Below are 13,321 nucleotides of genomic sequence, written 5' to 3'. Positions count from 1 at the left end.
GTCTGGTCCCTTTAATTTCTTCTCATATAGAAAGCTTTTTTTGTCACTTGTTATCTGAGAGCTCTTCCCCCATCCATGACCCACAAAAATAAGATGGGAAGAGAAAACTGTTTCCAAGCTAGAACATCTTAGGTAGATGGTTTATTTCCCTAGGAGGAGAAAAAACAGTACAATTAGGAACAACAATACTTTGCTACTTCCTCTAAAATTGGATGCAATAGGCAGGTTTGTTCTAGTCAAAGGAGGAAAAAGTAATTAGGATGGCTGAAATATTTAGAATGATACGGTTCTGTTTCAGTGTCACTGAAGTTGGGGGGAGGATGGACTCTACTATGGAACCAATGCTTTTTGAAATGTGTGTATTCATTTTCTTCGCACTTTTCTCTTCCTCCCTTTTCCTCACTCTTTTTTTCCTAGCATATAGCACTTTCTACATTGTGGGGTTAATATTATCGATGCAGATACCTTTTGTGGGATTTCAGCCAATTAGAACAAGTGAACACATGGCAGCTGCAGGTAAGAAAATTAAATGTCTGTTTCCAAACAGCCTGCTTAGCACAAGAAAACCTCAAACCCTTGCGGCTTTGTTTCCTTGTATTAGAAAGAACACATACTAACAAACCAAATTGTTAAAGAAAAAGAGGTACAATTTAGTGTCTGTAGGGAAGTTTTCTTTCCAGTTGACACATTATCCTTCTTTGTGTGAGCTAATGGAGGTAAAATGCCTCCATAACACTGGATCCTTTACGCGTTCTGACAAGCACTTATTTTACACATTGATAATCTCTACTGTTTTGCAATATAATGTTGCCTTCAAGCATTGTACAATTGAAACATTCCTTATTGGTAAACACAACTTTTACTGAGCAATTTGGGTTTAGAGTTGATAGTTTTCTGTAATTTTTCAAAGTGGGTTAAATACAAATGACTTAAATTACTAATTAGGAGACTGATCTTTAAATAACTGATTTCAGTCTTGTTTGATTCTTTTTATTTCTTTAAAGTAAGTTGCTTTTCCAATAGTTGTTAACAGTCAGACATCTTGATTTCTTGACAGCAATAACCTCTACTAAGACTGATAGGTTTATGTTTAACTGCATACACTGTTTGTGTGATATAGTTTAGTTTGTTAGATTCCTCAGGTTTTTTTATTATGTGTTGTCACTTATCAAAATGTATTTGGGATGGCAATTGGAATATCATTAAAATTTACCAGAAAAATACTTTTAAAAAATTGAGATTTTTTTCAACAATCTGAATATAATGGAAAGAGTAAAGATTATCAAACCACATTTTGCATCTGAAGAATTTTACATTTATTTAGTGAATAGAGTTTATGTCTTTCTCTAGGAGTTCAGAACTAGTGAATTTCAACATTGTGCACCATACACTTGAGTTCTGTTTTCTTCTTCTGCCAGCTACCAGTGAATTTGCACTTTTGAATGGACTAATCATTGGATCGTGTCCAAGTTCAGGTTTAATGTTGAACTCTGAACAGCCTTTTTGAGGGTGTGGGGTGCTTACCCAGTGAATTCTGGTGTTTCAGCACTAGCTTTATATAATTCAGTTGTCTGTATCACTTAATGCTTGTGTTTTGTGTTTTTTTTCTTTCATTAAATCCTCCTGTTTTCTTCAGTAGCTTAATTTCTATGTATTTCAATATTAGCCTTGTTTGTGTGTTGCCTGGGGTCTGTGTCTTAATTTTTCACAAGGTCTTAAATTTTCACAGGTCTAACACATGTTAACCTGTGTTTTTGTCGTAATCAATACAGGCTAGTTTTCAGGTGATTCTCTCCCTTACCCCAATTTAATTTGGGAGCAAAGAGGCGGTGGGTATTGGACCTCTTGATATAATAAGCAAAGAATGTTTTAGAGAGTATTTTCTCTCATTGCAAGTTTCTGTCATTGCAAGAAAGTATCATCCCTGTTAAGTATTAAAGGCTATTTGTCAGAAAGTGATTTTATACTAGTTTTCAGATGTAAGGGTGTACATTACATTTATTTTTCTAATTCAAATGTAGCCAAAGTATGCCAATTGCTTTAACAGCTGTTACTGCTTTTGAGCTTTTAAACAAAAACTCTCCTCTTTCTGTAGGTGTTTTTGCATTGCTGCAGGCGTATGCATTTTTGCAGTATCTGAGAGACAGATTAACAAAACAAGAATTTCAGACGTTGTTCTTCTTGGGTGTCTCACTAGCTGCTGGTATTGTATTCCTGAGTGTCATCTATTTGACATACACAGGTAAATAAATGTGAAACTAGTTTACCTTTGGAGCAGGTAAACCAGATGATCAACATTTGGTTTAGTCTAAAGTAGTTGTTGGCAATGCCACAGCAAACCAATGCCCATGTTACTCTGTATTTCTGTGTATTGCAATTCACTGTGCTTTCTGGGCTGCAGGAAAAAAAAATAAAATTGTAGCATCATTCCAGTATTTCGGGTTTATCCACAATCCACGCAATGATGTAAGTCAGACTGGATGAGAAACATAATTATAGCCAAAGCGTATTATGAAGATACGTATAGCTGATCTATTCTGAATAGCATGGATAGGTCAAGGTCAGATTGCTTACTTTCTGAAATACTTGAATCTGATTTCTGTATGACTAGAATTAATCTGTAAGTTCTACATTACTTCTGTGGTTCAGCCTCCAGTCTTCAAGGCAGTTCTGTCCAATCTCGCAAGAACAAGCTTGTCTTTGTCTGGTTGCCATCCCCAGATGCCTCACTGCTGTCTTCTGATTCCATAATATACTTTTTTGGTGATCTAATACCATAATTCCTTCCCCTGATGAATAAAAAGCAGTCTTATTTTCCTAGCTAAATAGATGTTACTCATGCAAAAATTGACTTCTGCTTGGTTTAAATTGCATGATTTAATATCATACCTCAAATACAGTTCTGTTTTGTCAGAGTTTTATTTTGGAAAAAAAACACTTTCTTGAGACATATCTTGGTTTTATTTTAACTGACTTCTTTCTCGTACTTCTTCTTAGTAATGTTTCTGGCATAAATTTTTTTGGTATCAGTTCTTTAACATTTTGGACTGTTTAATAGCAGTTTTATTTTTGTTAATTATGATACCATTATTCCAAAAGAATACTTGGCATCTCTATTTGTTTGAAAGTCTTCTAAAACTTGATGGTTTATGATTTGCTTTTCAGTATGTATGAGCAGGTCCTACTAATATTTAGCAAAAGTTTTCAGACTGGCATATCAGAACAAAATTCGGCTTCTAATCTCAGTGTGCAGCAAAATATGTCTTCTCTTGCAGTTCTTAGGAAGTGTTGATTTCAACTTCTGAAATTCACTGATCAGTATCAGTGCTTCACCAGATGGAACGAACCTCGTTCCCTCAGCTTCTGGTGTGCTGTGTGACCTGGGCTCCTGACCGTCTCGCAGCACTCTGATCCCTTTCTATTTTCTTAATAATCCTCTTGCAGAAGGGTGCCCACATCTGGACCCCGTATGCCAGGTGTGGCACCTGGAAGAATGAGTTTGAGGTTCTGGACTGAAGTCCTGCCTGCCATAAGGCATGTCAGCCACTCTTTTCAGTTTAGCGTGGTTCACTGTTTTGGCCTCTGGGATATTTTTGCTTTTTACTAGCCACGAGCTGGACCCCGATCCACTGAGTACTACTTTGAGCTCGTCAGGAGAGCCAGTTTTCAACCCGTCAAACGCTCTGTTTGTCCAGCCCATTCTTCTTCAGCTTGTAAATGAGAAATGAGGAAAATGGTTCAAAACAGCATTTAATAATGTATTTCAGGAGGCTGTGCTCCATGATCTTTTCAGTGACTCAGGTTACTGGCTTGTAGTTTCCTGCATATTCCTTCTTGCCTTTCCTAGAGGTGTAGCATTAGCCATTTTCCAGGCACCAGGGCCTCCCTTATCGCCCTGACGAAGATGGTGGATAGTTATCATATTGGCCAACTCTTTCAGCACCCTCAGGTAAATGCCATCTAATCTTATGTTTTGGATACATCCAGAGAACACCATAACCGGTAGTTCCCCATCTGCTGGCAGCTCCTTCTTCTCGTGCATGCAGTGGTTTGGGAGCAAGCTTTGCATCTGAAGACTGAAGGGAAAAATATGTCTTGTCGTAGGACATTAACCACAATATTTAAATGTCTAAACTAGATATTAAACTAAAACCTTCAGTCAGATTATACTAATTTTAAATATCAGATAGAGGGAAGACTTACTGTGTCATGCACAAAGACTTGGGTAGTAAATAAAAGGGCTTAACTTTCTCTTATTTCAGCTTGTCTGTATCTGTCTTCAGAGGGAGCTGAAACAGTTGCAGGGAAAGTGGAAACAAAATTTAAGAGTAATCTTACTAATAACTTTTAAGAATAATTTTTATCTTTCATCTGATAATGACAGTTTCTTTTCATCTTATGATACTCAAGTATCTAAAGGCTTTGTTTAAAAAAAAAAAAGTGTAAAGTTTATCAGCATGTCTAGTAGTAGCTTTTATATTCCATGCCACATGTAGATCCATCAGTAGAGAAACAATAGGAAACCAGTGTTTCATTGAGTATTAGTGTTTTGATTATAGATCATTCCCAGTTTCCTGCTTGGGCATTTCAGAAAAATTAAATACTTTCTTATCAGTTATGTTTTCTTTTTCTTACACATCTTTACAGAGTATAGGTTGCTATCTGTCATATTCTTTGAGAAATATTTTATTTATTATTGCATTGCTTTGACTTTTGGAGGTGTGCGTGTCTTTATACTCAACGAGTACAACGTTATCCTGTAAGAGTATGTTCTTCTAAAACTAGCTTCATGGTTAGTAGACTTTATAGTCTGCCTAATGCAGTAGGTCTGGTTCACATATATTACAAGTTCAATGAAATTTCTCTGGTTTTGTGCTATAATTTGAGGGAGTAGAAAAATTATTGCGTTTAAATACCTAGGGCAGCAAAAGGATTTTTTTTCCCCTTCTCTTTTTCAGGTTATATTGCTCCTTGGAGTGGCAGATTTTATTCATTGTGGGACACTGGGTAAGTAAGGATAAAGGATATAAGGATTTAGATATCAATAGCATTCTACTGAAAACTAATAATCTTTTGCTCTCCTCATCCTCAAATCCATTTAGTATTTCAGTCAAGGAAAATATAGTGGGCTTTAATCAGTTATCTGAAGAGAGCATTTGTAGTAACTGTTTCATGATCTTTGCAACCATTTCACTAATTTGGCTATTAAATTTCTTGCTTCTTTGGAAGTCTTTGAACATGTAATGGTATCTTTTTCTATATGAAATTGTAGTGCTTCTCAGCATAAAATCACCAAAAGCTGTACTGTCACTTGAGGACACATTTAAAGATTACTAAGAGCCTTAAACTTAGACTATTTTCATTGCGCAACATTGCATGAAATAACAAAGATGTTGCACATATGATCTTGCATGTTGCCTGTTTATTATGTTCATACATCTGTTTTGTGTATACAGATGTCTACTCTGAACAATTCTGGTTTATTCATGTGTGTTTTCACGGGTAAAAAACTTGTGTTAGTTAATCTTTTGTTTTAGTTAACCTTTAAAAATCTAATGTTGGATTCTTTAGCCAGCCAGGAGAATAGGAATAAAAGTGAAGATATTTTTCTCAGATAAATGTATTTAAGATGAAATTCAATTGGTAGATTTTTTTTTTTTTTAAGATTAAAAGCAGGGATAGGAGAACTTCAAACTTTTGCAGTTCAGGTTTTTTCAGGCTCCAAAGTCCAACTCGTACAGGATTCTGTACCAACTCTGTAATAAATGTAGTAGAATAGATGTCAGTAAAGAAGTCTCAGATTTATTTGTAAAACATATAGATGTTGTTCTTTGCCTATAATGAAGTGATCTATATATATACAAAGCATTAAAATTTTGAGGGCTTGTCTACATTAGAAAATCATATTGTGTTAGAACACCCAATGCAGTTTTGAATGAGAACTAGATCTCAGTGAAGAAAAGGACATATGTTTGATACCCCACCATTCAGTCATGTAGCACCCCAGATTAGGTCCGTATGTATAGCTGTCTTTAATATAGAACACAGTTTTGTCCTTGTCTGCACTGAGTGTTTGACATGTTGTTTAGTTGACATGTATTTCCAAGTGTAGACAAGGCCTGATTTTTTTTCAGCATCTAAAGGAATGTGGGGGCATCAGTAACTGGTCTGGTATTTAATACTGTAACTTTCTGCACTAAGAAAATGAAGGTATTCTGTGTAGAGGAGAGTTTTCGAAATACAGTGTTGAAAATCTAGGAGGCTTACTGGCATGGATGATTATCTCTTCAAAATGTAATGATGGGGCTTCCATAGCTGCATGTTTTCATTTTGGTGACTTTGGCTTCATATTTAGCCATAATAAAACAAAACATCCATAATTTTCATTCTTTTAATTAGTATGGAAATAATCCTTTATATTGGTGTTTTAAATAACTCTATACACCAAATACTTCCTAAATACAGTAAGACCTGGGGACTGTTTTAGTATAAAAGTTTCATCAGACTTCTGCTGAATAGAGCACTTGCCATTTTAAATTGAAATGCTTCCTTTGAAAATGAATTTCAGAATTCCTAATGTTTACAAGTTTTAATAATTTTATCTTTTCAAAATAATTTGAACTGAATTTTTTTTAAAAAAGGTATGCGAAAATTCACATCCCGATCATTGCCTCTGTGTCTGAGCATCAGCCTACAACATGGGTTTCCTTCTTTTTTGATCTGCATATTCTCGTGTGTACTTTCCCAGCAGGGCTGTGGTTCTGTATCAAAAACATCAATGATGAAAGAGTCTTTGGTAAGAGAAAATATTTAAAAATTGTTTTGAAAAATCTTGCCTTCAACTTGATTCTGTTTTGGTTTTGTTTGCTCAAAGCTGGTATATGGCTTGTTCTTAAAAAAGGTTTGAAAGTGATGTGTTTAAAGATGATGATTAAAAGTTACCTGCACCCAGCAGTATTTAAAACCATTTATAAAAATGCAGAGATTGGCGAAATGGTGATGGAGTGTTTCGATCCCACCTCTTGGGACAATATTTGTCAGTATGGTTCTGTTCTGTGGCTGGAGTTGCGCACTCTTCCACATGCTGATCTTGCAAACCATGCATTGGGGTGCAGTTTCCCAGTACAGTTCAACCAGATGAACAGCTCAGTGCAAAGGGAAGGTCCCTACCCTACGCAGGCTGCAAGGCCAGACACCCTTCCCTGGGTGTCTGGCACTCATCCCATCACAGATGATGATTCAAAATGCCTTTTCTTTCCAGATTTTCTGCTATTTTAGTGAACTGAATCACTTGCCGTGGAACAAGTGCTAGATAAGGCACAAGCCTAAGTGGAGGTGTGGGGTCTCCCTCTGTCAGTGACAACAAATGGTTTATTTGTATGAAGCTGTACTGTGAAAGCAGACTTCTAAGATTATGAATGAGGCTTGCAAGGATGTAATTTGAAGTTGTAGCCCGTACGGAGCAGTGAAGATCACTCAGGTCTTGGGCTTTTACAGGGACAGGAGGCTCCAGAATAATATAGCTGCCTCTTAGGATTACCTAAGAGGTATGTGGGCAGTGGGAACGTTTACTGTGTTAAATCCAGTGACTCTGGGGTATTCTGTGCTCTGTGGCTTACAATGAGTCCTTGTCAAGACCAGTGCTGGGCAACTCGCTTTCAGCCTCCTATTGCTGCATCATCCATTTAAGTCAGCATAAAGAGACCTATGAGTGAGAATGGAGAGCCATACTACTTCGCTACAAAGTAGAAAATATTTATGTAATGTAATCTATCAGTGTCCCTTCATGATTTCCATGACAAATCTTTCACAAAAGTGTATTGTTAAACTGTAGCAGACAAGGAATAACCACTATTACTTTAACAATAGATGTTCCTAACCAGTGTATACAGGTTTGTTCGTTTTTTTTTTTTTTTTCCTTCTAAGAAAATTGTTCTGAATATTCCTTACTATTCTGAAAATCTTGTTTTGTTTTGGGGGGGGAGGGGAGCAGAGATAATACTGTTCAGGAAAACTTGCTTCAGAATAGGGCTCACAATATCATATTATTTGTCTGTATGGAATTATAATGTAGACAAGCCCCCAATTTGCCCACAGATATGTCTAACTTAAATTAAAATTTGATATTTACATGAAGTTCTAACACTTCCTTTTGCCTTTTCAGTTTCAGTAACTTGTTTGGTCTAGGGCTGTTTGACCTTTTTAATCAAATGAAGCTACCTATTATTCCAGTAGTATTTTTGGTGTGTGATATTAAATTTCACTAATAATGTATCTTCTGACACATTATTAATGAATAGGAAAATGGGGTTGTGTTATTGTTAACAGTTGTCAAGATGAACTTCAGGAAGGGTTTGAGGCTTAAAAGGGATAAATGTTAATTGAACTGTATCTCTGTAAATTAAAAAGCAATGAAATGCAAGATGCATACTCAAGTCTTTATACACACAGATGCTCAACCCCCTTCCAGAAGTAGTTTTATGGAGAGCATGTACGTGTGCAGTCAGAGTGAGTGTTATTTTCTAAATGTCATCAGTAGATTTGTTTCTTTGCAGTTGCCCTGTATGCAATCAGCGCCGTTTACTTTGCTGGTGTGATGGTTCGGCTGATGCTCACTTTGACTCCAGTGGTCTGTATGCTGTCTGCAATTGCTTTCTCCAATGTCTTTGAGCGTTATTTGGGTGATGATATGAAGAGGGAAAATCCACCAATAGAGGACAGCAGTGATGAGGATGACAAAAGGAGCCCTGGCAACCTGTATGATAAGGTGAGGGGAGGGAGCAAAAGTTAGAAGTCAGAAAACAGCTTATTTTTACTTTTTTTTTTTTTTTCCCCCTTCCTTTTGATCAGAATATTTTAAATGCCACTAGAGGTCTGAATCACTAGCATTTAAATTTAGAACAAGTATTGATGTTCTCCAATAAGGTGTTACTGATGTCCTGAAAAAAAATTGGTGTCAGTAGAAGTGGTTCCTTCTAGCTTGATCAGTGATGAGCCTTTAACCTAAAGGAAGTGTATAGTGTTGACCCAGCTTTCTATAGAAGCGGTGGCAGACAGTTGCTCACTCTCCTTAACCAGTTATAGCAGTTCTGTGTCACTGAATGTTTCCCTCTTATATTTCCTCTAAGATGTGGTAAAATTAAAGAATAATATATTTTATGAAAAAGTATTCCTATTCATAAACTTGCATACTCTCTTCATCATGAAGAAAATGCTGCTAGGTACTATTTTTTTTTTTTATCTCTTAGGCTTAGTTATACTGACCCTGACAATGCCTGAGCCTTGGGTTTCCCCCTTTTCCTCACAGTAAATATCTGTGCCTTTCTCTTTTCCACCCTGCCTTATAAAAGGGCATCATCATACTGAGCCAAACCAAGGAAGTCATGCATAGACCCTCAAGTAATAGTTTTCTTTCTTCTGAAAGAGGTTTTCAAGGAATCATCCATTTTTACAAGTTGCTGGCTTGTCAAAATATTCTTGTGCATACTTAGATAATTTACGCTACAATTTGGTCTAGCTTTACAGTATCCCGTAGCATTTATGGGGTGCATGCGGTGAAGAAAAAGGCATGGGTTCCATTGTCAAGGGTGATGAAAGTTGCCATAACAGATGTATTTGTGTTTTAGGCAGGCAAAGTGAGAAAACATGTATCTGAACAGGAAAAAACAGAAGAAGGACTGGGTCCCAATATCAAAAACATTGTTACTATGCTGATGCTGATGTTGTTGATGATGTTTGCGGTTCACTGTACCTGGGTAACTAGCAATGCATACTCCAGCCCCAGTGTTGTTCTCGCTTCCTATAACCATGATGGGTAAGTAAGGTCTACAGGTCTGAAAATAATTGAAGGGCAAAAGCCTTTCTACTTCCTTTGCGTTAGCAATTTTCTTTACCTTCTTTTAATCACTTCTTATATCAAGGCAGAATTGTCATCTGAATAAAAAATTCTTAATACTCTAATTTTCAAAAAGATACGTTTTCTGAAATATTTAATGTAAATACATAAAAATAATCCTATCCAAGGCCAATAAAGATGATGGTTAAAAAAAAGAAAGTTTTTGAGTCAATTGGGAAAACTTGTTTATGAATATATATTCAACTGGAAATGCATTTAGTCACATCTTCAAAAGCAGTTCAGCTTCTGGCCGTTCAGCTGTCGGTGGGTTCAGACTTATGACTGTCAGTGATTGAATCCCTCAAAGGGCGCTGAATGCATAAGAAAACCCTTATTTGTGAACCCAGATTTATCACAGTGCGGTTAATTTGTTGCTAGTATTTGTACTGATGTGAATAAAATGAACTCTGTTTTCCAGCACCCGGAATATCCTAGATGACTTCAGAGAAGCCTACTACTGGCTGAGACAAAACACAGATGAGCACGCCAGAGTGATGTCGTGGTGGGACTACGGTTATCAGATAGCAGGAATGGCTAACCGGACTACCTTGGTTGATAACAATACTTGGAACAACAGCCACATAGCCCTGGTAAGGGTGGCAATTTTCTATGGAGTAGAAACACCAAGATGTTTACATTGTAGTCGAGTATGAAATTGTAAATGTCTGTTGATAGTACGGTATTAAGGAAAAATTCCATAGAGTGGGAAACACGGAGGTGGAAGGAACATATTTTTTGCGTCTATTAGAGCTCAAGTATGAAGAGTTTTGGGGCTGGAAGGGATCAATTTTGCTTCTGGAGTTTCCGTTTTGTTTACTTGGAGTTTCCAAAAGTTCACTTGCACTTCAGTTTCTCTTCTTTTCTTTGTGGGAGGATAGACAAAATCTAATGTAACCATTCCCCTTGTGATTAGTGCTACGACAGCTTACCTGGTACCACTACTTTACTGGCACTATCCAAACAGGGATCATTTCAGTTCAGCAGTGTCTTTGCTGACTGGATTTTTGAATGGCATGTGAAAACGGACCACATGAAACAACAAATTTTCAGGCATCTTGGAAATTAGAGGAAGTTTAAGAATAGCAGTGGAAGTGTTGCAGAGTTGATGCGATTCTGTCTTCTCAAATTTGCAGTTAGACAAAACATCTGTACATTTAATTTCTTTCACTTTTGAAGAGTAAGTTTAAGCTTTGTGCATGTGCTTAAAAGCAGGGTGTTACCATTGCCTGTGGTTACAGGGGCACCACCTTGGGCAACTTAAACTTTTTTCAGAAACAAAAGAATGCTCTGTGTTGTAGCTGGGTTGCAGTCCTACTAGGTGCTGTGTAATGACTCATCATCACTCAGTGATGGCATCAGTCATCACTCTGGGCATTTCTTCACAGAAGACCTATGTCATGCTACACGGGCAGAATGGGGGAAGGGCTCGAGGAATGTATTAGGATAGTTTCTTGTCTTGTGTCAGTAGCTAGTACAGCAGTTGGACCAGATCTGCAGACAAGCAGCGTTCAAAAGCAACAAATTAATCAAGCTGTGCTTTGAGCATACGAAGTCCTGAAAAAATGTGTATTGGGGATGGGGGGATCACATGTACGTGCTTCTGACAGCAGCACGGAACTCACGTCAGCCGAAAGCAAGCTTGGAAAATTGTACTGTTGGTGCTAATATCAGTCAACAAGCCTTCCCATGTACTCTAAGGCAGTTTTATTTTGGTTGTTAACCTGACAGCGTTAGTGTGTTTTGATGGACATTCAACTCTGATAGCTCTATGTGCCTCCCTCTTCCACAAGAGGTAGAAGTGCAGATACTACATCTAAACCAACAGATCTCTGCAGGACAAGGTGCATCATGTGAATAGAGAGACTGTGAAAGTCATCTGTATTGCATAAGCACGGTAACCATACACGTTACAGCAATTAGCAATGATGGTTTTTAATAAAGAATTCTCTCCAGTATGACTGCTGGCGCTGTCAGGTTCCATTTCAGAATGAATACTCCATAAAGGGGGATCCAAGCAATAAATGTGTGTTGTGGCGAATACCTGAACTTGTGCTCTAAATGAGGCGTGCCCCGGAGACGCGTCCAGATGACTTCCTCCCGCGCAGAAATGGAAATCTGCCAAATAACTTCACATTGATTAGGATAACGGCCAAGAAGCTGAGGTTCTCAGTCTTTCTGACAGATTGCAGCCTAAGCTTAGCATTTTCTAATTACATTCTTAACTGAATATTACCAATTTGGATGCAATATTATTTATATTGTAGTTACTCCCTTTTACTACAGCGATGCATTGTTATGCCTTAAGTACAGGAGCTTCAATAGCCAACAAAACTACTGAACTGAATGCCAGTTACTGACCTAAGTGAATTCTTTAAGTGTGGGAAGTGACCAGTATGGAAGAGGTTCTGGATACAGCTTTAAAAAGTTTTTCAAGGCCAAAACTATATTATGCTTTTAACTCAAGGACTATTCTGACATTTTCTCTGCATAAATTTACCTTGAATTCAATGCTGAGGGTGCCTGTATGCTACTGAGTACAACGCAGCATGGCTGCTTCATTAGTGAAGGACAGAGCTCAAGGAAAAAAAACCCAAGAAATTACTAACATTTCAAATAATTTATTCACTTTGGGCTGTGTCTAAAGCTTTGAAAATAATTTCTAATGAGGTTTTTTCTGCAACACTAAGATTTTGGCAATACAGCCATGACTTGTAGGTGCCGCAAAAGGAAAACCCTTATTGCTACATTTTATACTCCACTCACTCATTTCAACAGGAAGCACTCCCCTTACAGAGGAGAGAATATTTCAGTTTAGGTTGGGCTTTTGAGTTTCTAAATATTCACAATGGGTTTTCTTTATCTAGAATGAAAATGTGCGCTTTGGTTGGCAAGTGTGTATTCTTGGCTTTGGTCTGTCAGGTGTTGATCTGCGGATCTGTTCGATAGGCAGCTATGCAGGTATTTAAGATATTTTTGCTATGATACAGGTGGGAAAGGCAATGTCATCAAATGAGTCGGCAGCATATGAGATCATGAGAAGCCTGGATGTGGATTACGTTTTGATTATTTTTGGTGGTGTGATTGGCTACTCTGGTGATGATATTAATAAGTTCTTGTGGATGGTGAGAATAGCAGAGGGGGAACATCCCAAAGATATTCGGGTAAGTGGAAACATACACAGGAAAACTGAAGCAGCTGGTATTTCTATATGTTCATCTCTTGCCCCCCCTTTTTTTTTTTTTTTAAAAAAACTTTATTTATGTTGTTGCTTTTCTGGTAGTGCTCATTACGGTGGAGGGAAATCTCTACTACTTACTGCAATTTTATTTGAAAAATGTGTTATGGGTTGTTTTCCTAGAACAGTAGGAGCGCAGAGGCCTGTGGCCCAGTTTCTTTCAATATTTATGGTTTTGAAAGGTCAGTAAC

At 37.3% G+C, this 13,321-nt stretch overlaps 1 protein-coding gene across 1 annotated transcript in view; it reads left to right on the top strand.

Annotated features, from left to right (window-relative positions):
- STT3B (STT3 oligosaccharyltransferase complex catalytic subunit B) overlaps nucleotides 1-13,321 on the top strand; it is a 54,629-nt gene that overhangs the window by 35,477 nt on the left and 5,831 nt on the right. Inside the window, exons 6-13 of the mRNA XM_050891578.1 lie at nucleotides 418-516; nucleotides 2,096-2,242; nucleotides 4,959-5,007; nucleotides 6,642-6,796; nucleotides 8,556-8,767; nucleotides 9,627-9,814; nucleotides 10,314-10,485; nucleotides 12,883-13,056. Coding sequence (XP_050747535.1) covers nucleotides 418-516; nucleotides 2,096-2,242; nucleotides 4,959-5,007; nucleotides 6,642-6,796; nucleotides 8,556-8,767; nucleotides 9,627-9,814; nucleotides 10,314-10,485; nucleotides 12,883-13,056 — 1,196 coding nt within the window. The remainder of the gene's footprint in view (nucleotides 1-417; nucleotides 517-2,095; nucleotides 2,243-4,958; nucleotides 5,008-6,641; nucleotides 6,797-8,555; nucleotides 8,768-9,626; nucleotides 9,815-10,313; nucleotides 10,486-12,882; nucleotides 13,057-13,321) is intronic.

Source organism: Gymnogyps californianus, chromosome 2 (assembly GCF_018139145.2).
Source record: "Gymnogyps californianus isolate 813 chromosome 2, ASM1813914v2, whole genome shotgun sequence".
NCBI lineage: Eukaryota > Metazoa > Chordata > Aves > Accipitriformes > Cathartidae > Gymnogyps > Gymnogyps californianus.
Note: the sequence above shows the minus strand (reverse complement) of the source record. Positions and strands in the feature narration are given on the sequence as shown.